Here is a 26,001-nt window from a genome sequence, read left to right as displayed (position 1 = left end):
AATACTGAAGAGTCTCAGAATGTATTGTTTGTATTGATTTCTCAGCTTTCTCCACCTTTCTTAATCTTGGATGATCCCAATGCCCGTAATCCTTTGTGGGGTAGAACAGTGATCACTGGACGCCGTAATACCTCGAAAACTTACTGACACAACTTGATCTTTGCTTCTTGAATACTGGTGTCACACATACTTCAGTGTGGCACACAGAACTTCCTTGACTATTGGTCTTTCCAACTGCAGCCCTTATGCTGCCCCATCCATCCATGGGGTAGTTCATGATGAACTGTCTGGTAGTCACCACTTTTTGATTTTCATTCTCTCCCTCAGCGTCACTCCCCTGGATGCCTGTCCAGATGGGCTCCCGACAGTGTTGATGGGAGTGCCTTAGCCTCTGCTGTTGCCCTTGGCATCCTGCCACACTTAGTGATGAGGCATTCCAGAATACAACTACAGCCATTATTTAGGCAGCTGATTTAGCGATCCCCTGTTCCTCGGACTGCCACAGCAGAAGAAATTGCAGAGGCCATTAGAAATCGTAGGTAAGCTTTCCAGTGCCATAAACGGCACCCATCGATGGAGCACCTCATTGCCTCTAAGCGGCTCCGTGCCCAGGTCCACTACCTCATAAAATGAAGGGAGCAAGAATGCTGGAAACGTTAAGTTTCTACCATTGGACCACGTACCTCCCCTTCGTAGGTTTGGGTGAAGATTGGATGTGTCTATGAATACCAGACACCTGCGGGTGTATCTGGTATTACCGTGAATGGCGCCACTGCCAAACATTTTGCTCTGCATTATGCTCGAGCCTCTATGTCTTAGAATTATCAACCTGTCTTTCGTGTCCTAAATCAGCTGGTGTAGCGAAAGCAATTATCTTTCACTACACACCACCTGGAGAATGCTGCATTCAGAGGGTGGGAATTAGTCTGTGTCCTCACCCACTGCCATGATTCAGCCCTAGAGCCAGACCACATCCACAACCAAATAGTCAAGCAATCTCTGGTGAGAAAGCACGATCATCCCAGTACAGATACCAGGTAAGCACCCTCTAGAGATGGACAGTTACCACCCAATTAGTCTCACCAATGTTCTCTGTAAGTTGCTTGAACACACAGTGTTGGCAGCTGTGTTGGCTCCAGGAGTCTCGGGGTCCACCTGTGATGGTTTCCACCAAGGCTGTTCCACTACCGATAAACTGTTTTATCTGAAGTCTGCCATTTGAACAGCTTTTGCCTGACATCACATGGCGATACCACGTCCTCCCTATCTTACACGAGTAAGGTCTCCAGAGTCTGCTCCTGATTTTTATCCACACTTCTCTCATCGTATTTTTCAGGTTCAAGTTGGTGCCTCCCTCAGTTCTCCCCACATACAAGATAATGGGGGTCCCGCAGGGCTCTGTATTGAGTGTCCCCCTCTTTCCAGCAGCCATCAGTGGTTTAAGAGAAGCTGTGGGGTCCTTGTATCACCCTCCTCATATGCTGACGACTCCTGCCTCTACTATTGCTCCTCTTGTGTGGGTGTCACTGAACGTCAACTGCAAGGCACCTTATGAAAGGTGCAGTCATGGGTCCTCAGCAGTGGCTTTCGGTTTTCGGTGCCAAATCGGTGTCGTACTGTTCACAACCTAGACAACCAACTACTTAATGTGGTGGAGACTTACCACTTTTTAGGACTGGTATTTGGTGCTCAGCTGTCCCCATGGACAGCAGAGGTGCTGGCTGCACCTTAATTCACCTCACTGAGTAACAATAGATGGGGTGCAGGTTACACTACTCTTGTGCAGCTTTACAAAGCCCCGATACAATGTCGTCTTGATTATGGGAGTCTGGTATATGGTATGGCATCGCCCTCAGCACTGCAGATACTGAATCCGATACACCACTGCAGGGTTCGATTTGCAACAGGAGCCTTTCGAACTACCTCTGTGAATAGGACTCTTGGAGGCTGGAGTTCATCCATTGCTGCTTGTCTATTATGCTTCAAAGATTAGCAGCTCTCCTAAGCATCTTAACTACAGTCTCCTCTTTCCAAATATGAAAATCCATCTCCTGCAACAGCTAGCCAGGTCAGGGATTAAGATCGCAATCTGCATCCGGTCCCTCCTCAGTTAACTCCAGTTTTTCCTCTACCACCTCTCCTCCGAGCCCACTCACGTATCCCTCCACAATGTGACTCTTGGCGCAGCTTTGTCTTGACCTATCACAAGGTCTGAAAGACTGTGTTCATCCCAAGGCATTTTGCCACCAATTTTTCTCCATCCTTGGCACATTACAGGGTCCAGACGTTGTCTGTACTGAAGGTTCAGTGTTGCTGGTCATGAAGGCTTTGCTTATACTTATGTCGGACATACTAAATTGCTCTCCTGCCAGATACCTGTAGTGTTTCCACTGCAGGCTATGAATCTGTACAGGTCTCTCACAAGGACTCTGTTCTTTGCTGGCTCTGCGTTGGCCATACTTGGCTGACTCATGCTAATTTCCTCTGTCGTGAGGACCCATGCCACTGCCATTGTGGTTTCCATTTGATGATTTTCCACATATTGCTGAACTGTCCCAACCTAGCTCCCCTGCGACGGAATATTTAAATCTCCGTGACTCGCTACCCCTGGTGTTAGTAGATGATACCTCAGTGGCTTACTTAGTTTTACATTTTATTCGTGAAGTGGGCTTTTACCACTCTCTTTAAGGGGGCCACTTAACCTTATTGGTCCATTGAGGAGTTGAAAGAAACTCTGTTGCCTCCTTTGCCCAGACTGGGCTGCGGCTGTCAGGGCTTGGTGGTCCAACCCAGCCTTAAGCCTACCTGCTCTTTTACTTATCCTCTCCGCTTTTGCATGGTCTGTTAGACTTGTTCATCTTTTGTGTGTCTGTGCTTCTCTTGCCCTGTCCGTGTTGGTAGTCCTTCTAAGCAATTCCTGTGTGGTGTACCTCTGGTAAGTTGTGGGATCTGAGGGATGTATGTTCCCTCAATGCACTCTGCCTTCAGGCACTTCTGCTTCCTCTGTAGATGGGGCAGTCTCCTGCCTCTCTTCCTGTGTGTCCCTTTCATCTTTTTTGTTCCTTATCTAGCCTTTGTTGTACCTTGGGGGTTTCCTTCCCATGGGTTTTGTGTGGTAGGCCATCTCTGATCTACTATTATGTAGACCTGTATGAGGAATAAGGGACTGATCTCCCTGCCTCCTGCCACCCTCTACCTCTATCCATCTCACCCAACACAACCCCCACCACAACCAGTCCACCTGATGTAAAACAAAAGTGTTGACTCTGTTAGTACAAACACCATGTAAGGTTGCAGTTGTTTGCGTGTGTGTATTTGGAGGGGCGGGGTGGGGGGGGGGGCGCTTATATTGTTCTAGCTCATCAAAGGATACCTCTGAAAGCTAGCAAGTTTTATTTTCTGTGTGCCTCTCAACAACTCAACAGTTCTGCTTTTGGTGAGTGGCCTCCTTTAATCCAAAAATACTTACAAGAATTTTCCTACAACATTCTTGTATAAATTGCTTTCAGTATGCTACAGCAGGTACAAAGCCCTCGATAAGAAAATAATCTTCACCAGTTTACATGAAGTTACCACTGTAAGGAATCATTTCATTCTGTTTTCTTTCACCACAGTTGTGACTAGCTAGTTTTCTTCTGCCAATGACAGTTCCATAATTTTTAAGACATTTAGTAGTATTTTTAGCTTTTGGATAAGTTAAATTGTGTCCGTGTGCTCCTCAGTCATCTTTCTCACTTTCTCCTCAAAAAGCGAAAGTGGGCTCCTGAAACTTTTGCATTAACTCTTTCACATTACTATCATTTCATCACGGCCAACTATTCTTTGTTAAAATTGTGTGTATCTGTGATGCTTTGATAATTCATATTTATTGTAGGTAAGATTTGGTGAATAAAAATAATCAAGAGATGTAACTTAACTTTACTGTTTCTCCATTGGCTAGATGACATAACATTGTCTACATACATAATTTTTATTTGTTACACAGGGATGTACAGCATTGAACTCGTCAATGATAGCCTTTATGAGTGGAATATTAGACTGATGAGTGTTGATCCTGATTCACCACTGCATAATGATCTGGTTCTCTTGAAAGAAAAAGAAGGGAAAGACAGCATTCTACTCAATATGACTTTCAAGGTTTGTAAATACTGTTTCTTGTGTTTGATATATCAAGTGTTACTATATCTATTCCTTAGTATTTCCATAGTATTTTCTTATAGTCTTTGTGATGAATATTTTGAGCACTTAAATAGGTAATTTCAATGACGGGTTCCTAAAGTTGAACACATGCCTAAATACCAGTGTGTATTTTGGAACTGTGTATGTTCCTGATGCTATTCATAAACACAGGCATGCTTCTTTGCAAACAAACTAATTACTCAGTTCGCTATAGAATTGAGCCAAAACCACTGGCCTGTGCTTTCCTTCGTGAGGCAAAATATCCGTACTGTACTGTCTGTAGTGAGACACAAAAATGTGACATTATCTTAGCTTTCAGAACTAATAGTTCTGTCAGAAACTGGAATAGGTTGGAGAAAGTTAAAAAGAAATGGCTGGTCATGCAGCTCTTTGTATCCACTCATCCTCACAACAAGTGGGTCCCTCTCATCCTGTTGTTTGAATGACATATCCTTCATTTTTAACCTCCGCCCTCCCTCTCCCACACTCCTCTTTGAGGAAGGAACTATCAGTTCCAAAAGTTTGGACATTGTCATGTATTTTCATATGTGCCTGTTGGCAGTACTGATATTTTACCTCCAGAAGGTAAGTAAAAACCAATAATTTTCTCATAATATATTTTCTAGAATGAGTGTTCGTTTTGATATATTACCCAATTCATAATTTGCCATTTTTTAGGAGGCGTATCCTTTTGAACCACCATTTGTTCGCGTGGTGCACCCAGTTATTTCTGGAGGGTATGTCTTGGTGGGAGGTGCCATTTGCATGGAGTTACTGACAAAACAAGGTTGGAGTTCTGCATATACTGTGGAGGCTGTAATCATGCAGATCGCCGCAACACTAGTCAAAGGAAAGGCCCGCATCCAATTTGGAGCCGCCAAGGTCTGTAACCAGGTACTGTATATGGAATTCCTACTAATAATTCTGCAGGTATGAAAGATTTTCTGCAGATGATATTAGGCAAAAATGGGTTTGTGGTGTGACATTTTTCAGTTTTTCAGAATCAGAGTTTATACTGTAGAACAAATTAAATATCTCTAAATTTCTAGCATAATGAGATGTTCTTGTGTTGTGCTGTATTTGTCTGGATAAAGACAGTAAATTGTTAATGGGAACATTTCTTATCAGTGATAATTTTATTAGATTTAACATCTGTTAGCGTTTTTGAGTCGATAAGGAACAGTTTCTTGATAATATAGAATATCGGATGTGTTCTTGAAATATCCGTAGTAGTTTTACGGTTATGCGTTGTGTTGCCTGCATACCTTCTGTTTGTGAGTAGTCATCCTGTAGTGTGGTAATAGAAATAGGAAACACTTCCTTTGTGAACAAGTGTTTGTTTTCTGTGCTGAAAAACAAGTGATCATTGCTTCCGAATTTCCATTTTAACTCTCGCTATGGCATACGCAGGATGTACACTCCACGACAAAGTGAAATCCAGGATAAACCCAGAAATTTTTTAGAATTATGGAAATTTTTCATTGTTTCAGTTTTCAGTTAAATTTTGTGTTGTCTGGTAAGAACTGATACTCTAACAAAGAATTCTACTTTAGCTTTAATAATACTGCATCAGTAAAACATAAATGAGACCGTAACACCAGAATGAAACTTAAGTTGCAAAGAAAATGTGCCATTTCCAGCAACAAAACACATTGCCCACACAAACGTCTGCCAATGGCAAATGTCTCAAAGGTTCGAGGACAAAGCCTAGGCAATACTTCATAAAAATAAGCTGTCATCACGACATCACAACTGTTTACATTTCTGAAAGGTCACAGGAAAATACTGTGAATGGTGCTTTGAGAAGCATTACTTTCAAAGCAAGATGAATTACATTAAGTTTGAGAATGTGCGTTGAATCTCTTAAATCTCAGAACATTTTACTCTAATCTCATTCAATACTTAATACTTTGAGAACCAACCACTTAGAAAAATTTTGGGCCCAGAAGACCAACCATTCATGCCATTATTTAAAATTTTATGGGCACATTTTTGATATCTCTTAACTAAAAACACACTAAAAAAGATCACGCTTCAAGATTACTTTCTCATATTTACTTTAGTTCTTTCATAGATTACAAATTATGCAATAACAATGGCAAAAAGTATAATTATCCAAAAAAAAAGTGTGAGGCGAGTTCTTGGACAATTTCACACGTAATTGGCTTTTCTGTGGAAAAGTGCTCGACAAAATGTGTCCGGCCAGGTAACTCACAAAATGATTGGTGCACAGAAGTGAAATTTATAGTCTTGCTTGTAATACATTTGCTGCAATTTAAGCTGTGCTCTTTGGATCTTGTGTAACCACATCAAAAAAATTTTGACAACCAGCATTATGTGTGAAAACTTAGCTTTTATTGTAGCTATACTGAATGTGTACTAATTTAAACCACTAACTTTTCCTATTTGTTTGCGCTACTTAACAGTGGTGTTGCTATTGGCTGACTACATCATGTGTCCTCTGCTCTTAGTATATGCTGTCACTGGTTGTCAGTATCATGTGACGTGATACATGATTGACTGACCGACATAAGTGCATCACACAGAGAAATCTCGATTTCATTGTTTTGGAAGCTACCATGCTGCACTCTGTGGAATTCATATTTATACTTTCGTAGTATGAAAATATGCAGTGTGCTTGTTGTTGTGCATCAAAGATCTTTTCAAAAGATGTTGCTTTTTGCTGGTTTTCTCTTTCTAAAGTGCTGGAAAGTTCTACGCCAGTGTATAAAACTTTTACCATTCAAAGGATTGATAAGATTTACAACTTTGAGGGTCCCCCAAGGGCTCGCCACTCTTTGGTGAGTTCTTGCTTGGCTACCACATGGCCCCAGCCTTTGCAGCACCTTTTCCCATTCCCTGAGGAATATGTCTGGGATATTTTTTGAAATGTATTCTGAAGTTTTAATAGCCTGACTTAAGAACAGTCCCTCCACTGCTCCCCCGCCCCCTCCTCCCATCTCCTATACTTCCTCCAGTTCTGCATTTGGAGGTTCCTCTTTCTTTCTTCTTCCTCCCTGCGCACTCCCAAAGGCTGGCCCACATGTCAAGCAGGTGACTAAGTAACACGAATTTCTTGATGCAATCATTTACCAACAGTCGTATGTATTGTAGAAATTTATTTTATCAACTTCTTATATGCTACCAGTTTCAGCATTGCGTTGGTGCTATCTTCAAGCCCCACATGTCATAGTAATAAAATCGCTGTACATGGAAGGATTCATATAACGCAGACGACACAGTTTGTGTCATCTGGCCACCAAGAGCAGTTGCATAGCGATTTGATTCACGGATCCAGTTATACGGCTCCTTCCGTGTATAGCAATTTTGTGACTATGACGTGTGGGGCATGAAGATGGCATCAATGTAATTCCGAAACTGGCAGCATATGAGAAGTTCATAAAATAAATTTCTACAATACATATGGCTGTTGGTAAATTATTGCATCAAGAAATACATGCCAGCCATTGTCCCACAGTCCCTAATGGATCAACAAAGAGTAGCATGTAATTCCCAGCCCCGAGTCGAAAGGTGGGGTTCGCACGTGTCCCCTGGTACAGGCCAGGCCCAGGAAGGGGTGATAACCTGAGCTGTTACCTTCCCAATCAGCCAATTGGTCCCTCTGTCAGGAGTCTGGGAGGTGTGACATGAGGTGCAAACAATTACCTAAGGCAGGTGAGTCCCCCTCTGGGAATGGGGCACCAGTTGGAAGAGTGCCCCATTGGAGACGTTGGCAATCATGGAGAATTTTCTCGCTATGAGCCAGTCACCATCTCAACCTATGTCTAACAGTTCTGTGCTATGGTTAATGCAATTGCCGGTCCAGTGAAATCTTGCTCTCGTTTACATAATGGCGTTTTGATGTTGGAGACGAATAGAGATTTTGAGCTCAACACTGTTTGCAGCTTCGCTCCTCCATGGCTATCTTGTTTGTGTTCAGAGGCCCATCGAACGCAGAATTCTTCATGTGGAGTTAATTTCAATAGGTTGCTCAATGATCTGACCAAGGGAGAAATCCAAACTTACCGCTCCGACCAGTGCATCACTGCAGTCCATCAGGTAAGGAAAAAGGTTGATGCAGCCTTAGTTCCTACATGCACCTTTTTTATCTTTCGTTCTTCACTGCCCAGCTAGCTCATTGTCTCAAGAAGTCCATTCTCTGACACATCCACAAGTGACTGTGTCCCTTGTGCTATCCGTTCCCTAACTTCTACCCCACCTATGTTTAAACCCAATTGGCAGCCTTCTAAGGCTGACTGGAGGGTTTACTCCACCCTGGCTACCTTTGACGAACAACATATCCCCAGTTGTGACAACCAGGTAGAATACCTTACAAAGTTATCCTTCCTGCCACATAATTTTCTATTCCTCGCACTGAGGTATGCCGTGACGCAATTTACACGTGGAGACATGCTTTCTGCATTTATGGCCATCCACTACAATGGCAAACTGTATTTGTTACAAACAGTTGAGTCCGCAGTGTCATCGCATTCTTCAGGGCAGCAAAAAAGCTAGCTGGATTTCATTTACTAGTTCTTTTAACAGTTCCACTCCCTCTTCTGTTGTGTGGCCCAACCTCCAACGGCTCTCTAGGACCAAGGTCCATTCCCCAATTGCTGCCCTCACCATCACAGATGATGTCATTGTGGACCCCATTGCTATCTCCAACATCTTAGGCCATTATTCTGTGGAGATTTTGAGCTCCATCCAATATCATTTTGCATTCCTTCATTGGAAACGAGCGGAGGAGACTCTGGTGATACCCTTCTTGTCTCAGAATTGTGAATGCTGCAATGCCACCTTTATTTACTATTAGGGAGCTAGATCACACTCTCGTTTCATCTCAGTTGATGGGCGGCTGGTATGGTGGCTAGAGTCTCGCAATTTTCTAACCACAGCACAGTGTGGATTCAGAGTGTGACGCACTGCAGTTGACTATCTTGTCACTCTATCAACCCATGTCATTAAGTTTTCTGCGGAAATACCTGACTGTGGCCATGTTTCGTGATTTGGCGAAAGCATGTGACACTTGCTGGAGGACTGGTATCCTATGTACACTCTACAAATGGGCTTCCGAGGCCACCTGCCCCTTTTTATTTCAGGAATTTGTAAAAGACCAAGTTTGTGACTTCTGCCTTGTTGGGCACCTTTATTCAGGAAAACAGTGTGCCTCAAGGTTCCATCCTGAGCGTTTTTTCTCTTTGCTATCGCCATTAACCCTATAGCGTCCTGTCACCCACCGGCCATCTCCAGCTCCCTTTTTGTGGTTTAAGAGCATGCAGCTGGTCCCCTGTATGTTTTCCGATGGTACAGATCAGGCACATTTGCTGGCCAAGACATCAATGTGACTTACAATGCCCTCAAACCACTGTAGCATGATTCTGACCTTGCAACACGGACAGTTATCCTGCTGGAAGATGCCATTGCTGTATGGGCCGACTAGATGATTTTGCGATCTATCGCAGTTCTCAGCAGACTTGTCTCCTTGAGCAGCGTCTTCAGCGATGTCTCGATCGTCTTTACTTTTGGAGCATCAACTACTTCTTTCGATTTCCACTGAGAAAACCATTTGTATGAATTTCTTTAAGTTCAATGGGTTTCTCACCTTCTTTACATCTTGGGCCCGGTGCTCTTCCATTCACTGAAATTACAAAATTCCTGGGGCTCAAGCTTGATAACTTTCCTGGTCCTCCCAATTGCCTTACCTGGCTGCTTGTTGGACCTTGTTCCTCAGTGTCCTACATCTCGTAAGCTGTACTTCCTGGGGAGTGGATCAGACCACCGTCCTTCATTTGTACCAATCCCTTGTCAGTTCAGAGACTGCAATGCTCCACATGGCATTGTAGTCATGCAAGGAACATTGGATACCAGGTGACTTGGTTTCATGTTTCTCAACAGATCACAAACAAAAACGAAACCAAACTTAGAAAATGACGTGCCAACCATCAAAGGGAGCGCACTGCAGCTACTGAGTGCACGTAGTAGACAGTTAGACAAACTGCAACTTACTGCATTTTGTTCTGACCATTATTAAGCGAGCTTCATCCGAATGAAGTGAGCATGTGCACAAACTGCATGTCGAATCAGTGCCAAAGTGACAATTTGATATAGCTTTCAGTATACTGTGTGTGAAGTTTTGCTGCAAACATGGCAAAACTTTCACAGACATTACAATTGCGTAGCCAAGCATACCAAGAGAACTATATGACTAGCACACAGTGCTAAGAGTTATTTAAGCATTTTCATCAGGGCATAGTGTCTGTCAGTGATGATTCCAAGCTTGGACTTCCTTCCAGATCAACAGGCAATGACCATTGAGAGAGTTCGTACTGCGATTCATGGAAATAGTCGTTGAACTGTTTGAGAAGTTGCTGATAAGTGGATATCAACATAGTCATGAATTGTGAGAAAACTGGCCTTGGATGTTGCATAATGACACCTTGATTTTCGTTATTATTCACTTATTTTTGTTGTGCTGAAGACATAATAAAAATTTATATGATACAAAGTGTTGGCATTGGACAATTTGCAGATTTCTGTCTCACAGGTTGCCACTTAATTGTGAAGTATTTAGTTTCACAGTCGAAAAAAGCCTTTAGCACACACACATTTCTTGAAACGTACCACGTTTGCAGTCCCTTTATGTTGATTTGGCCTCACTTCCCTAGGAAAACAATGTGGAACTCCTGACAGTTTTAACAGAAATTGGAATACATTGCAGATTGATCAGATTCATATAAATGTGCATTGGGCACCTCAACTGGAATGGCAAATGGCCTCAAAAACAGCTCAGTGTCCTCATAAGTTTAGAAAACTATTTTTGTAATTCTTTCAGCACCACAGTGAATTCTTCAAAACTCGTGTTTCCTTTAATGCAAATGAGCTTAGGGAAGTGGATCCCCCACCCCAAGTTCTCTCTTCCACAATGCAACATTCTTTTCAAATGCACCATGGCTAAATCATAAATGTTTCTCATTTTGCAATGTCTTACTGTTGGCAGTGTACAGTGAAGTCCACTTAAAATGTGGGGGCTGCAATCTGTTCCGTCGGTGTAATTTTCATTCCTGCTTTCCTATTTCCTTCAGAAATTTCATCAGTAGTGGGCCTTAATTTGAAAAATCATTTCAGTCATGTCCTTTTACTTAACCAGTGTGCTTCACAGAAATATATATTGTCTCCGTACTGTTCATTCAATTTCATCAAATGCAAGTGACTTACAAAAATTTACTATTTGTACTACTAATTTCATCTTGTGCTCCATGCCTTCAAATTTGGCACAAAGTGCTTCTTGGTGTACAAAACAATGAATCCCATACTGATCTCCTGTTGAGCATTGTAATTTTTTGCTCTTTCATCATCAACTAAATCTTTGATTTCTTTCTGTGTAGTGATGTAGTACCATTCTATAGGAAATTTGCAGTACCTGTTGATTATGTTACTGTATAAAAGTATGAAGAATTCCTGCTACTCACCATCTAGCAGAGGTGCTGAGTTGCAGATTGGCACAGTGAAGAGACTGTCAGAAAGTGAGCTTTTGGCCAACAAGGCCTTCATTGGAGAGGATTGAATAGATGAAAGTGGTCCACAGATTACATGGAAACAAAAGTTACTTCCAGCCATAATATTTCACTGCCAACTCGTTTGCATATCACAGTGCATGTGTCAAACTGATATTCTTGGTAAAGATGGAGTATTTTGCTTTCTGTGGTCGTAGAATGTATTGGTTGGATTAGTAATGGTGCAGTGACTTAAATTATAGAGGTAAATTAAAAAAAAAGTACTGTGAGCAGTGCTCCAGAACCCCTACCCCACATTGTACTCTGGTGTCAGTTTCATACAGGTGACACATAATGAGTGCCTTCTATGCAGAGCAAAAGGCGTCCACATTCGTGGTTGATGTGATGTCACATGCCTTGATTACTAACTATTCCACAACTTTAGTGGACCATCTGAACCATTCATCTCAAAGACATGGTGTTTGTTCATCCTTCTCTATCAAGCGAGGTGGCGCAGTGGTTAGCACATTGGACTCAACGTTCAGGACGACAACCGTTCAAATCCGCGTCCGGCCAGCCTGATTTAGGTTTTTTGCGATTTCCCTAAATCATTTCAGGCAAAGGCTGGCCGGTATGGTTCCTTTGAAAGGGCATGGTCGATTTCCTTCCCCAATCCTATGGGACCGATGACCTCGCTGTTTGGTCCCCTTCCACAAATCGTCCAATCAATCAACCAACCAACCAACCAACCAACCAAGTATCCTTCTCTACTACATGCTACAACTGATATTATGTAGCATGGATTTGAGGTGATTGGAAACAAAGGGACCATATGGCAAAAGTTGTCAACTTGGTGGAAAAAATAAGTACTGTATTTCCCCAATTATAAGACGAGATACAATTACAAACATTAATACTACTTTTCAAGTAAAGGTAACATTCAAAACCGGAAATGTTGTCCTTCAGAAAACATTACATTATTCGGAACCCATATCAATATTTTATTTGATTATGAGAGACTGTAATGATTTACTAAGAGGGTTACAAATGAGAAATTCAGTCATTGTTCGTGTATTAGAATACCGGATAAAAACATTGTTGGCTTATCAGCTTTCAAACATGATGGTGACATTCAGATGGAACAAGAAGAAAAAAATTAATCCAGAAGTAAATCATATTAAGCTGTAATTGTTGTCACAAGAATAAATTACAGCAGCAAGACCCGTCACAGAAATAGTACCATCAGACATCAGTAGGTGGCAGGATGAGTGAGGTTCGAGAATTTGACTGAATTGTGATGGCGACCTTTTATTTATGTATTAGTTGCCGTTGTTGTATATGACTTTCGCACTAGAAGATATTGCAGTCTGTGTTTCATAGTTGCTCAATCACAGTATTATGTAAAGGTCGGAGCTGTGATACCAGCTTGGCAGAGAACTAGCAGAGTGTGGGGAGGGGTGTAGGGAGTGGGCAGCAAATTATGTCATATTGCCAATAATGGCAACCTGTACTGCACACTTCCTATTTTTAGGAATACCTGCCTCGTTTAAACTGAATTTTGCCTGAATTCATTTGTAGTTGGAATTGACTTGACTTTAAAATTGGACAAATACTCAGCAACAGTATCCATTTCTGCAGGAAATGGTAAATATCTAGATAGGGGCCAGTAGCACGCGTCTGTGTTTTGTGCTGCAGTGTTGTCGAAGCTCACCAGGACATGATGGGAACAAAAGGGGGTGTCAGCTGCTTGTTCTGTGCTGTCAATGTGACAGCAAAATCAGATATGCATTCAGATAAAAACAGCTGTGTTCTCAGGTCCCCTGGTAACCACAACCTCAGAAATCGCAACATATTCAGAAGAAACAGATAAGTATTTATGACAACAAAGATATAAATTTCACAGCTGTGCTTTTAGGATGATGATTATTAAAAATAGTGATACCACACGTGACAGGGTTAGTAAGCAAAAAATGTACAAAAAAGCTCTGCAAATTAATGTAAAACATTTCATTTATTTTATTTCTCGTATTATCAGTATGTAGACAATCAATAAATAGTATAAATTTAGAGTAGGTATAATGTTAACTTTTTGGGCAGTTACTTCATGTCAGAAGTGATTTTGTAATTTTGATTATTTAGAGTATGTTAAAAATAAATTTTTCTCGAGAAGCCTCTTGAAGAAAAATAAGGGGGTCATCTTATAATCATGGTCACCTTTACTCGGTAAATACATTACATTTAAATATGGGTTGCTGCAAGGTCTCCTCTTGGAGAGAGGATCGCCACCCCTGAGTAAAGCTTGTTGTCCCTGTCTACCCCTCTCGTTGTTCAAAATACTGCCCCTATACTGAAAGTAGTTCATCATCACACACCCAAACAGATTCACTACCATAGTCAAATGTCACACCATTAAATACTGATGAGACCCTTTTGAACAACAAGACTTTGCCACAACTGACAATAAAGTTGCTGTTAGAGATCTAGACTTGGTTAGTGTGACACATTTCATGACAAAACTCCCACTGCTGGTGTAGATGCTGTGACCATTTGTTCCATTAACAGTACAGGGTCAATAGATTTAAGTTTGGACAGTTCTTGTGCAGAAACATTGAAACACACACAGCATGCTGACCACACATCCATATTGTATCATCCTCAGTTGTGTGAGGCCTTGTAGCACCACTACAGTTCGACAAGTAATAAGAGCAGCCCTAATTTCTCAGGTAGAATATTATCTAAACAGTCCTTTTGGAGTGTTGAGTACAGTTTGTAAATAAAAATTTTCAGCTACATGGATTGCTCTGTGCTGGCTTTTAGCCTTCATTTCACTTTCTTTGGACTAGATCTCTTCTGTTTGTAAATGGTTGTTACGGCAGCTTCATTTGCTCTTGTCAGTAAGCTAAGTGTAGAACATTTAAAACTCTTAATCTTTCTTCACATTAAAATATTCTAAATTGTACTTGCTGAATATTTCCTTGTATTTCAGAAGAAAACACTGGCTTTGAATTTTCCATCACATTTGTCTTGACAGTCATCCAGGATAGGATTGATACGTGTTCTTGATGACTTCTGTACAGTAGTGCATCTTGACAAAGGGATAACTCAAGATATGCTTCCTTATTGAAGATTAGTCCAATGCATTACCACTGCACTACATTGCTTGGTGTTTTGCAAGGAGTGACACAAATAATGATAAAATATGTGACTGTAATTGCATGAAAGCACTTATCAGGACACACAGCAGGACACACAAGTGTGTATGTGGTACATGTACCGTTCTGGTGTTACATTGTAAGTCACACTTTGCCAAAATCATGGCACATTTATTGAGACATTTGAAAGTATGCTTCTTTTGATCTTTAGTAATAGTTGCTCCTACAACAACAACGCAGTAACACATTAGTCGTTTCACAATAAAAAAGCACTTGAGAAATGAAACACAACAATGCACATAGTCAGAATCACCAGTTTTACACAAGCCTAGTTTTGATATAACAGGTGGACAGTATAACATGTTGTCAGTACCATTAAAATGTGAGATCATATATGTGTATTGGTGTTGGACAGCGTGTTTTGTAAACTTGAATCAGGAATCAAATCATTAACAAAATTATAATGATTTCAAATGGAATACTAGTGTAACATTATCAACAGCCATAGATAATTTAATGTCTACTTTTCCTCTTAGAACCAGGATAGTATCTTGGTTTTTATTTATATCGTACAACATGCTTTAGACCTTGTTCTGTGTCAGGCTTCTAACACCTGTGAGTCATTTGTGCATGATAATGTACTTAAGTATTATAAGTTAATAGCCAGCAGTGTTAGAGAAAAACTGTTTGATTAGTCAGTTGTGCTTGAATATGAACTGTCCGTCATGTTCAGTGTTCATGTCCGATGTGGTACCTGCAATAAGAAGAAACTGTGGTGTGTTTTGTTTTGGAACACGTTATGATCTGCAAGCATTTACTATACTGTAATTATTTCTTCAGCTTGTTGATCTTTATTTTGAATCTTTTTTTTTTTTTTTCTTCCAGAGCCAATATAGTCTCGCAAGAGCACAGCAGTCCTTCAAATCCTTAGTTCAGATCCATGAAAAAAACGGTAAGTATCTGTTTTATTTTTGAGAATGACCTCTTAAGTGATGTACTTACGCTTTGCGTTAGATAATGAAAATTGTACCATTCACAAAGCTAAATAATTTAGGTTTACAGATAACAACTGACCGAATAGTAGAGGCATTGAGTCATCGACAGTCACATAACCAAACTGGAAACTTCCAGAATTTGCTTTTGAGCTAGAGTCTCGTGCACACGCACACCAAATTCAAAATCTTAACATCACAGGTCCATAGAACTATCACCTATCATATACAGGGTTAATCTAAATGATGGACCTTTTTTCAAAACTTCATATTTTTTCAAGTACAAATCCAAAATGAACAAACTTTATACCAATGAAAAGAGAAAGTTAAAAGGTTTTTTCATAATGTTTGATATCAATTTAATAATTATTTAATAATTTGAAATGTGTTAAATGTTATAAATGTTCACTGTGGCCACTGTTGGCCGCACAGCAAACATCATCGCGGTAGCCAGACTCACCTCACGCATGCGAAAGTGTATCTGCCGTTACTGAGTGTACAGCAGCAGTAAACTGGTTCTGCATATCTTTCATAGTGGTTGATAGAGGTGGGACATAAACAGCTTCCTTCACATAACCCCATAAGAAATAGTCGCAGAGTGTTAGATCAGGAGATCTTGATGCCTAGAAGTGCAGAGCTAGGTCCTAAAGTCCCCTGCGACCGACCCAGCACTGAGGAAGGGAGTCATTCAGAAAGCCTTGTACATCACGGTATCAGTGGGGTGGAGCTCCATTCTGTTAGAAAATGTAGTCCCAGGAATCTTCCGTAACATGAGGGAACAGCCATTGTTCCAACATGTCCAGGTACGTGATTCCCATTACACTTTTTTTCGCAGAGTAAATCTTTGTTCTGGATACGGCACAGAACACGTTGATCTCCAGTGAGTCTCATTCGTGTTGCAGTGGTGAATGTGGATTTTCCAAACTTCATATGCGAAGATTGCGTCTGTTGACATTTCCACTAAGACAAAAAGTCGCTTCATCGCAAGAAATTGCACACTGTAGAAATGTGTCATCCTCCCTTTGCTAGCACATAACTACAAAATGTCGGACACTTCTCTTTGTCATTGAGGTTGAGAGTCTGTATGAGTTGTAATCTGTAGGGCTTGTACAGCAAATGCCGTCTCGGAACATTCCATACAGTTGGTTGGAGTATTCTAAGTTATCGACTGGCTTTGCTGGTAGACATGCTGGGACTGCGCACAAAACTTTCTTGAATCTGTTGGACATCATCCTCTGACACACACAGTTGTCCTTTTTCCTTTGCACAGCCTCCCAGTCTGTTTGAATTGCTTAAACCAATGGCTAATGTTTTTGCGAGTTGGTGGTTGAGTATCAGATTTGTACAAAACACCCGCTGCACTGCAGTTTGTGACTCATTTTTCATGAACTCAAGAACGCAGAAAACCTTGTGCTCTACAGTTGCAATCTCATTCACAACTGACAATGAAATGGAATGATGGCCTTACTGCCACACGATCTCTACTAGCCACTCCTGAAACCATCCCCACCTGCCTGCAAAAGCTTCAAAACTTCCTCTTTTCATTGGTATGAAGCTTGTTCATTTTGGAATTGTACTTGAATACATATGAATTTTTGAAAATTGGTCCATCATTAGAATAACCCTGTATAATAAACAAAGTGTAAGCATTTATGCCAAAAATAAGTGAGAGTAGAGAATTTGGTTCAGTCAGTGAGTTACATTTGGATAGTGCAATTTGTAGCAAAATGCCTTTTGGGAGACAAGTATTTGTCTTAGAATTTGGATATGTCATATAAAATCAGATTTATTATATTCCCTGGTGTTGTAATTCACTTTATTGTATTTACATAACCTCTCTCATCTGTTATTTTCCATGTGTCATTTTAAGCCAGTAATTAGAGGTACTTTATCCTCTTCTTGTTTTGATAGTAGTTACTAATTAGGTACTCCACCATTCACACAAAAGCAGGCACACCTCGCGTACACATGATCACCAACTCCAGCATCTCAAGCCGGAATGCGTCGTCGTGTGTGTGTGTGTGTGTGTGTGTGTGTGTGTGTGTGTGCGTGCGTGTGTGTTTTACTGATAAAGGCTGGACCGAAATCTTTATGTAAGTGTCTTGTAGTTGTGCCCATCTGCAACTTGACATGTCTTCTGTAATCTGTTTTTCCTACATTGTTGACATTCCTGCCTGGAGTTTCCATTATTTGAAATAAAATTGAATAACATCAGAATGCATGTAAATAATATTTATTGTGGAGAAATTGTTAGTAAAACATGTGGAACATATATGATTAAAAGACTAGTCGGTTATAGTCTCTGGAGCTCTGTTATCTATTGGCCACTAGTTCATTTGGATCTTGGGTACACTATTCAGTGTTTTGTACTCCCAGAAACTGTTACTAGACTGTTACGTGGTTGTCATTTATATATATTTTCAGTTTGTGACAGCTGCTAAACGTGCTGGTTGTGGTGAAAGTAGTACTGTGCTATATTGTGGGAAATACTTGGACATTCAATGCTACATGGCATTTGGCATTATTCTGTTGGACTGCAGGACTGACAGCATGCTGAAGGATGCACATGACTTGTTTATCTTCCATGTTCAGGGAACAGCAGCTGTTCTTAGAATGGCTCAGTTTGCAGTAATTGATGATACTCAGTGGAAAGACTCCCCGTTACTGCTGGTTGTAATGAACTTTGCTTGTAGGCTCATGGTGGAAAGAGATGGTCACCACAGTGTGTGTATAGTTGAAACCAGTTATAACAGCGAAGGAACTGGCTGTTAACAGTTGCTATAGGCAATAGTGGTACAAACTGGGTTTTTTGATAAAAATTTCGTATCGCTGCCATGGAGTTAACACTTTGAAAAGTAGCAGAAATACAGTACTTGTTGAGGGACTGAAGAGGAATTTTTCTTAAGTTTATACAGGATGTACAGCTATAAAGTAACAGCAGAATGTAAAACCTTTTAATAAGTGAAGAGAAAATTAGTAACAATGTAAATTGTTCAATAATGTCAACACTGTTGTGGATAATGAATGATGTAAAATGTTGAGCATGTTTAAACTTACTGTTAAATGCTGTATAGGATAATAATCATGAAGGATCCAACTTTGTTCCAGTTACTGTATTACAAAAATTAATCAGCAGTAGCAAAATGAAAAACAATATTTTATACATCAATTACACAAAAGCCTGCACGTTCTTGTATGTTTCTCTTTAAAATATTTTACAAATGTAACATACTGTACCTAACGCATTGAAAATATTCAACGCAAATAACAACAAAACTTCAGTAATGGGTGTATTATTATTCCAGTGCTGTTCTTTGAAAAAATAACATACATGAATTTAATTTTCTAGTTTTCTATAATCACAGCAAAGACAGTGTTTAGTTTTTAAACAGTTGCTTTTGCTTTAGGGTGCAATACAGTAACACATACTACAGTATACTGCCCCATTTAAGATCAGTTATCCTTGTTTGCTATTTGCATTTAAGATGTACATAAGAAGCATTTTGCATTTGATGATGCATTAGTTTCATCACCTAATTTGAAAACAACAATCTGCAGGAAACAAGAGCAAAAATAAGCATTATATTGTTGTTAGTAATTCCCAAATACATACACAGGATTTAATTTAGTTTTTGTCCCACATCTTATAGTGAAGAAGTGATTGTGTATTTTTGTGTTGGCTAGTGTGTACTAACTTATTCTGAGTTTTTACATAATTTTGGGTTGTGTGAGCTGACTTGGGAGCGTAGTAAACACCAGAAGTAACGTAGCAGCGGAACATAAGTTGGACCCAGAAATTCCTTGGGTTAGTGTTGTATTTCTTGGAATGGAAACTGCATCCGTTGTTTACAGGTGGAGAAGTAATTGACCACTGTCATAAACAGCTGGAAGGTGCATTAGGCATGGTCATCAGGCTTTATGCTGCTGGCCTGGGATGTGGTGAGTGGGGCACCTGAGACGAATGCTTTAGCATCTCTGGAGCCTGCTGAGTATCCCATGTGTCACAGTACCTTTCAGTTTGCAAATCCCAGCCGGTTGACACTGACCTGATGGAGAATGCTGAACGGTGACAGGGTCATCACTCTCCAGATGGAAGGTGAAAGAAGCTACTGGCTGCAAGGTTGTCCCACTACCCCTTAGAAACCGGTTTGAGAATTGGGAGCTCAAACAGGTGGTGATGGAGCTTCTTAGGGAAACAGTGGGCAGGTTGGGAAAGGAGGTAAGTCTCCACTCTGCCTTTTGGCAGTCACATCAGAAGTGGGGAAAAAACTCTGCAGGTAGCGATTGAGAGCACTGGCTGCTCCCAGCTGCAAATTGAGGGTCGTGTCAACACAAATTATGTGTGCTGCCTGGGTTTAGAGGCCATCCTTGGTTCTTGCAGGTGGCTTACTGATTCGGTAGAGACAGGTATCATCTCTCGTGGAGCGGGAGCGTTTTGCATCATCATTCCCAAAGCCAGATTGGTCGTCTGATTTTGAGCTGAATGGAAGGCTTAAATCAAAGGCTCAGATAATTGTGTTGACAATTTTGGGTGCAGATTTTTCTTGACCTCTGCCATCAATTGGAGAATTGTAGCCCCCTCCCCTCCCCAATGGGTCAGGCATGCACTACACACAGGATGTGCCTAAGTGATTAGTAGAGTATGTGTGACATGAACATGTGAGTTTTTAGGATAGAGAAATCACTCCACTGGACCAATAAGATACGTTCTGATTTCAGATTGGAAGAACACACTTCCCATTAAGTAGAGACAGTCACATTCTTTGTGGAACGCTGGAGAAAGAAAATGTTAATATAGTGTTGTTATGTGTACACAAATAATCTGCACGTATTTTTTCCCGAATTTAAGGACAAAAAACTGGTGTGTGCAGAATGATTGTAATAAGGTTAGTACTGTTCTGCTTCCCACAGAAGATCCTGTTATACTCTAGCGCTGTTGCAGCTTGAGTAGCACGATAGAAGTGACTTATTTACCGTATGTGAACTTGTTAATTGTGGCTACGTGTTCTCATTATTGCTTGTACACAGCTAAAGAAACACTTAAAGTTATTGAAGAAGCAGAGAACACTGGAAACAATGCAGCAGCAAGAAAGTATATGATACGAGCAAGGATTATATTTGCGACTGGCAAAAAAAAAAAAGTGCATTCAAGAAAGGAATGGTAATCGCAGGGTATTTCATGGCCAAAAAGTGAAGCACCTGGACTTCCGGAAATGGCTGTGAGACTATGTAGATAAGAAGCGACAATATGGATGTACGGTCATCATTGAAGTACGCAACTCGGAGCATTGGCTTTACCCAAAGAATTAGGCATCACTGGTTTCAAAGCTAGCTGTGCTGGCTATCAAAATTTTTCAATGAAATGTCTTGTGGCTAGGGCTTCCCGTTGGGTAGACCAGTTGCCTGGTGCAAGTCTTTTTAGTTGATGCCACTTCGGCGACTTGCGTGTTGATGAGGATTAAATGATGATGAACACAACGCAACACCCAGTCCCTAAGTGGAGAAAATCTCCGACCCACCCGGGAATCGAACCCAGGCCCTTTTGCATGGTGTTCTGCCGGGCTGACCACTCAGTTATCGAGGCGCACAAGATATTTTCAATCAAAATATGTTAGGCTTCAGAAGGCAAACTATCATCACTCAACGACTTCCAGGTGATTACAGGGAAAAGTATTGAATTTTCATAATTATGTGATAAATTTTGTCTTTGAACGTTCTTATATATTATCGCAAATTGGTAACATGGTCAAATGCCAGTCTCAGATGCCACTTGACAACATTGTAAACAGGAAAGGGGAATCCAGCATCATGATATGAACTGGCTACAGTGAGAAGCAGAGGTGTACAGTGATATTGTGTGTAACTGGCAGTGGACAAAAGCTACCATCTTATGTGATATTTAAAAGGAAATCTATTCCGAAAATATCAGTGGAAGACATGCTTGTGAGAGCGAATATGAAAGGGTGGATGGCCAGTGACCATGTGGTTGATTGGGTGATGCATTGTTTGGAAACATTCATGAATTGCTGAATTTATGTAACATGTTGGTCCTTGACAGCTTCTACGGACATAAAACTGAGAAAGCATGAGACAAGTTACAAAAAGAGGAAAGCACTAGAGGGCTAACATCTTTCCTGCAATAAAAATGATGATGAATGGAATCATTATGGTAGAATAATTTTTTTGTAAATTAAATACAAATCAAAGCCTTTTTCACCTCCCTTAAAATTAGAGTGCACATCAAATCAGAATTGGGAATTTCATTGCAAAGCTAGTTTGAATGCTGGTGGTAGAGGTATGTATATAGCTGTAAAAAAAGTATGTTAATCTGTAGTGATGTTAGTACAGATTGTGAACACGAAATAATTTGGGTAAAGATGAGTATTAAAAGTGGATCAAACATGGTCTTCAGAAGTTTTTATAAGCATCTGCTCAGAGCAGTGGAAACTTGAAGAATAGACCTGTTGTGGTATTGGATGGATATTTAAATTACCTTTAACACCTAGTCAGAGAACTGTTAGGTGAAAATAACATGTTGGCTGTCCCTGGTCACCAACAAGCTTGAACTTTTCAACTCCATTTAGCATGGGGAGTCACTGATCACGATGCTGTTGCAGCATCACTGAATATGATTGTAAATAGGAATATTAAGAAAGGCAGTGAGGATAACAGGACCAGAAGGTGAATCACATGTTTCAAGTGTACCCAGCCTGAGGCTGGAAACTGTTCATCATGATGATGATGATGATGATGATGATGAAGATACTTTTGATTAGCAACCGCAATAACAGATTTCAGATAATCTGAGCAGTCCACCTGAGAACTTTATCACTAGCACTGACAATGTTGAGCGTTGATGGATACAGTTAGAGAGGATTCTACAAATGCTTTATTTATTTATTTATTTATTTAAGCTGATATGGTTAGGGCCATCATGCCAGGGTTTCACACATACAAGATCTTTTTTACGTCATGTGTAGCTAAGAAATCAGTCATGTATCTGCTGCGTATCAGTATGATTCCTCCCTCCTGTGACTGAATGGTAGTCCCATCTGTTGCGAACATCTGGATCTACTTGCATTTTCAGAAGGCTTTTTTGAAGGACAAGGTTTTCACCTTTGAATGGTACCTTTATTTAAAAAGCAAAATAAGTGTGTGTGTGTTTTATCCATATATATGAAACTTTTATTGAAAACCTGGAAGTTGTCAATTTTTAGGCAGAGCAGTAGATTGTTGTTGTGACTAGTCCATAGTTCCTTAGTTATCCATTGCACTAGCACTGTGAATCAAATATATGATTGCTTGAGCAAGGGGCCTTCGGCATATCTGGAAGGCTGGAGCCTATTTGAATGCAAGCAGTTTCTAGGGCTCACGTTGGACAGGAAACTGTGTTGGTCTCCACACGTCTCTTATTTGGCGGCCCGTTGTACACGTTCCCTTAATGTCCTCAGAGTTCTTAGCGGTTCATCTTGGGGAGCGGATCGCACTGTCCTGCTTCGCTTGTATCGGTCCATAGTCCGATCGAAGCTGGATTATGGGAGCTTCGTCTACTCGTCCGCTCGGCCGTCCCTATTACGCCGGCTCAACTCCATCCACCATCGGGGGTTACGTCTTGCGACCGGAGCCTTCTACACTAGTCCTGTCGAGAGTCTTTATGCTGAAGCTGCCGAGTTACCGTTGACCTACCGGCGCGACGTACTGCTGTGTCGGTATGCCTGCCGGCTGTCGTCTATGCCCGACCACCCCACTTACAAGTCCTTCTTCGCCGATTCTCTCGACCGTCAGTACGGGTTGTATGTGTCTGCCCTGCTGCCCCCCGGAGTCCGCTTCCGTCGCCTGCTTCGACAATTGGATTTTGCCCTCCCTACCACCTTCAGAGAGGGTGAGAGCCCGACACCACCTTGGCTCCAGGCTCCGGTTCATATTTATCTCGACCTCAGCTCACTCCCGAAGGATGGTACTCCGGCTGCAATGTATTGCTCACGGTTTGCCGAACTTCGTGCTCGACTTGCCGGTCACACCTTTATTTACACCGATGGCTCCAAAACTGACGATGGTGTCGGCTGTGCCTTTGTCGTCGGGGCCGCCATATTTAAATACAGGCTCCTCGACCAGTGTTCCAGCTTTACGGCCGAGCTTTTTGCTCTCCATCAGGCCGTTCAGTATGCCCGCCGCCACCACCATTCATCATATGTACTGTGCTCTGACTCACTCAGTGCTCTTCAGAGCCTTGGAGCTCCCTCTCCGGTCCATCCCTTGATACAACGGATACAGCAGTCCCTCCATTCTTTGGCTGATAATGGTGGTTCTGTCAGCTTTCTGTGGGTTCCCGGACATGTGGGAGTGCCTGGGAATGAGGCTGCGGATGCTGCAGCCAGGGCTGCAGTCCTCCTGCCTCGGCCAGCCTCCCATTGTGTCCCGTCATCCGACGTTCGTGGGGATGTATGTAAGAGGCTTGTGTCGTTGTGGTGGGATGCTTGGTCATCCCTCCAAGGAAACAAGCTCCGGGCAGTAAAACCGCTACCAACTGCTTGGACAACATCCTCCCGACCATCTCGGCGCGAGGAGGTCCTTCTGACCAGGTTGCGGATTGGGCATTGCCGGTTTAGCCACCGCTACCTGCTCTCCGGTGACCCAGCCCCGCAGTGCCCTTGTGGTCAGGCATTAACAGTGCGCCATGTTTTATTGTCGTGTCCCCGTTTTAGTCAATTTCGTGTTGTCCTGTCCCTGCCATCTACTTTACCGGATGTTTTAGCTGATGACGCTCGAGCAGCTGCTCGTATTCTGCGTTTTATAACTTTAACTGGCTTGTCCAAGGACATTTAATCTTTTTACTTATTTTGTCTGCATCTTTGTCGGGTCCTTCTGGTGTCCCCTCCATCCCCTTGAGTTTTACCAGATTCCATGTGCTCAAACAACAGTGACTGGGCGCTAATGACCTCAGCAGTTGAGCGCCCTTAAACCCAACCAAAAAAAAAAAAAAATTGAATGCAAGCATTGTTTGCTAAGCTCTATCTTCAGGATTGTTCAAAATAAAGTAGTATGAAACCTCACCACCCACCCATCTGTGAATGTAAGACAACCCCCTATATTAATCTATTAAACAAAGTAAGAACATTGACCTCAGCAGCAATTGCTTAGTCTGTAAATATAAGATAACCCCGTATTTTTCGAATGACGAATGTGGGTATTTTTTGAATGACGAATGTGGGGAAAAATTCACGTCTTATAATTAGTTAAATACGGTACGTATCTGCTGAAACAAAGAACTGTATACTAATGATTGGTAACTCCCATACTTACCCTTGCGGGTATTATGTATGGCCTTCTGTCTTATAGCCTTTTCCGTAAAGTCTTAGGTAGTAATAAATCTCCTAAGCAAATAGAAGATTACTCAGGGCTTAGCAATTAATACTTAGTCCAGTCTCTTATTGCCGCCACAAGACGAGCAGTAAAGTATTGGCTGAATGGGTGTTTTTGTACGCTACCTCCTTTGTGAATGGACTTCATTTTCTAAGGATTCTTCCACGAATCTATCTGGCATTTGTTAATGAGATTTGTATCGGAAGGATCCAGGTCATACACATGTGTATTTACATTATCTGTTGTTGAGTGTATCACTTCACATGAATACCAGAATGATTCTTACATCCATCCTTGTCTAGTCAGAGATTGTGCTGAATCCCAGTGCACTGCTAAACTCATTCATTCTTTCGTACAGTATTTCCCTTCTTTCCCGAAAATCATTTAAGGCAAATAGTGGGAGGATTCCCTTCAAAAGAACATGACCTATTCTTTTACCATCCTTCAATCAAAGCTTGTGGTCTCTCTAAATGACCTAGTCATCGATGGGATGTTAAACCCTTAATCTTCCTTCTTGCTACAAGCCACTGTTTTGATTCAGTGTGCATTGTCAGTCTTAGGATTCCCAGGTAAGTTTGTTATATCAGTCACTTTGTTGTGTTATGAATATAGGACTCAACTGTTGTGCTTAGGTACATTAACGATCCATTATATGTTTTCATAACTGATATTACTGGCAACGTGTTTGACTCTTCTCAGTCTCAAGCACTAACAGTTATTCCTTTTCAGTACTTGGCGTGATTATCCTCTGAATATCAGAGGACAGTATAATGCTTTGCATTCTTGTAGATTATTTTATTGCTGTTTCCAGTATTGTAA

The 26,001-nt window shown here is 41.3% G+C and overlaps 1 protein-coding gene across 2 annotated transcripts in view; it reads left to right on the top strand.

Annotated features, from left to right (window-relative positions):
• The window catches only part of LOC126095303 (ubiquitin-conjugating enzyme E2 Q2), a 90,248-nt gene that overhangs the window by 55,685 nt on the left and 8,562 nt on the right, over window positions 1-26,001 (top strand). The window contains exons 5-7 of one of the 2 annotated variants that reach the window (XM_049910097.1): window positions 3,986-4,137; window positions 4,858-5,061; window positions 15,713-15,779. In XM_049910097.1, coding sequence (XP_049766054.1) covers window positions 3,986-4,137; window positions 4,858-5,061; window positions 15,713-15,779 — 423 coding nt within the window. Of the gene's footprint in view, window positions 1-3,985; window positions 4,138-4,857; window positions 5,074-15,712; window positions 15,780-26,001 lie in introns of both variants that reach the window. The other variant, XM_049910096.1, reaches the window with a different exon arrangement.

The sequence above is a fragment of the Schistocerca cancellata genome, chromosome 8, assembly GCF_023864275.1.
Source record: "Schistocerca cancellata isolate TAMUIC-IGC-003103 chromosome 8, iqSchCanc2.1, whole genome shotgun sequence".
NCBI lineage: Eukaryota > Metazoa > Arthropoda > Insecta > Orthoptera > Acrididae > Schistocerca > Schistocerca cancellata.
This window is presented reverse-complemented; position numbering and strand designations above follow the sequence as displayed.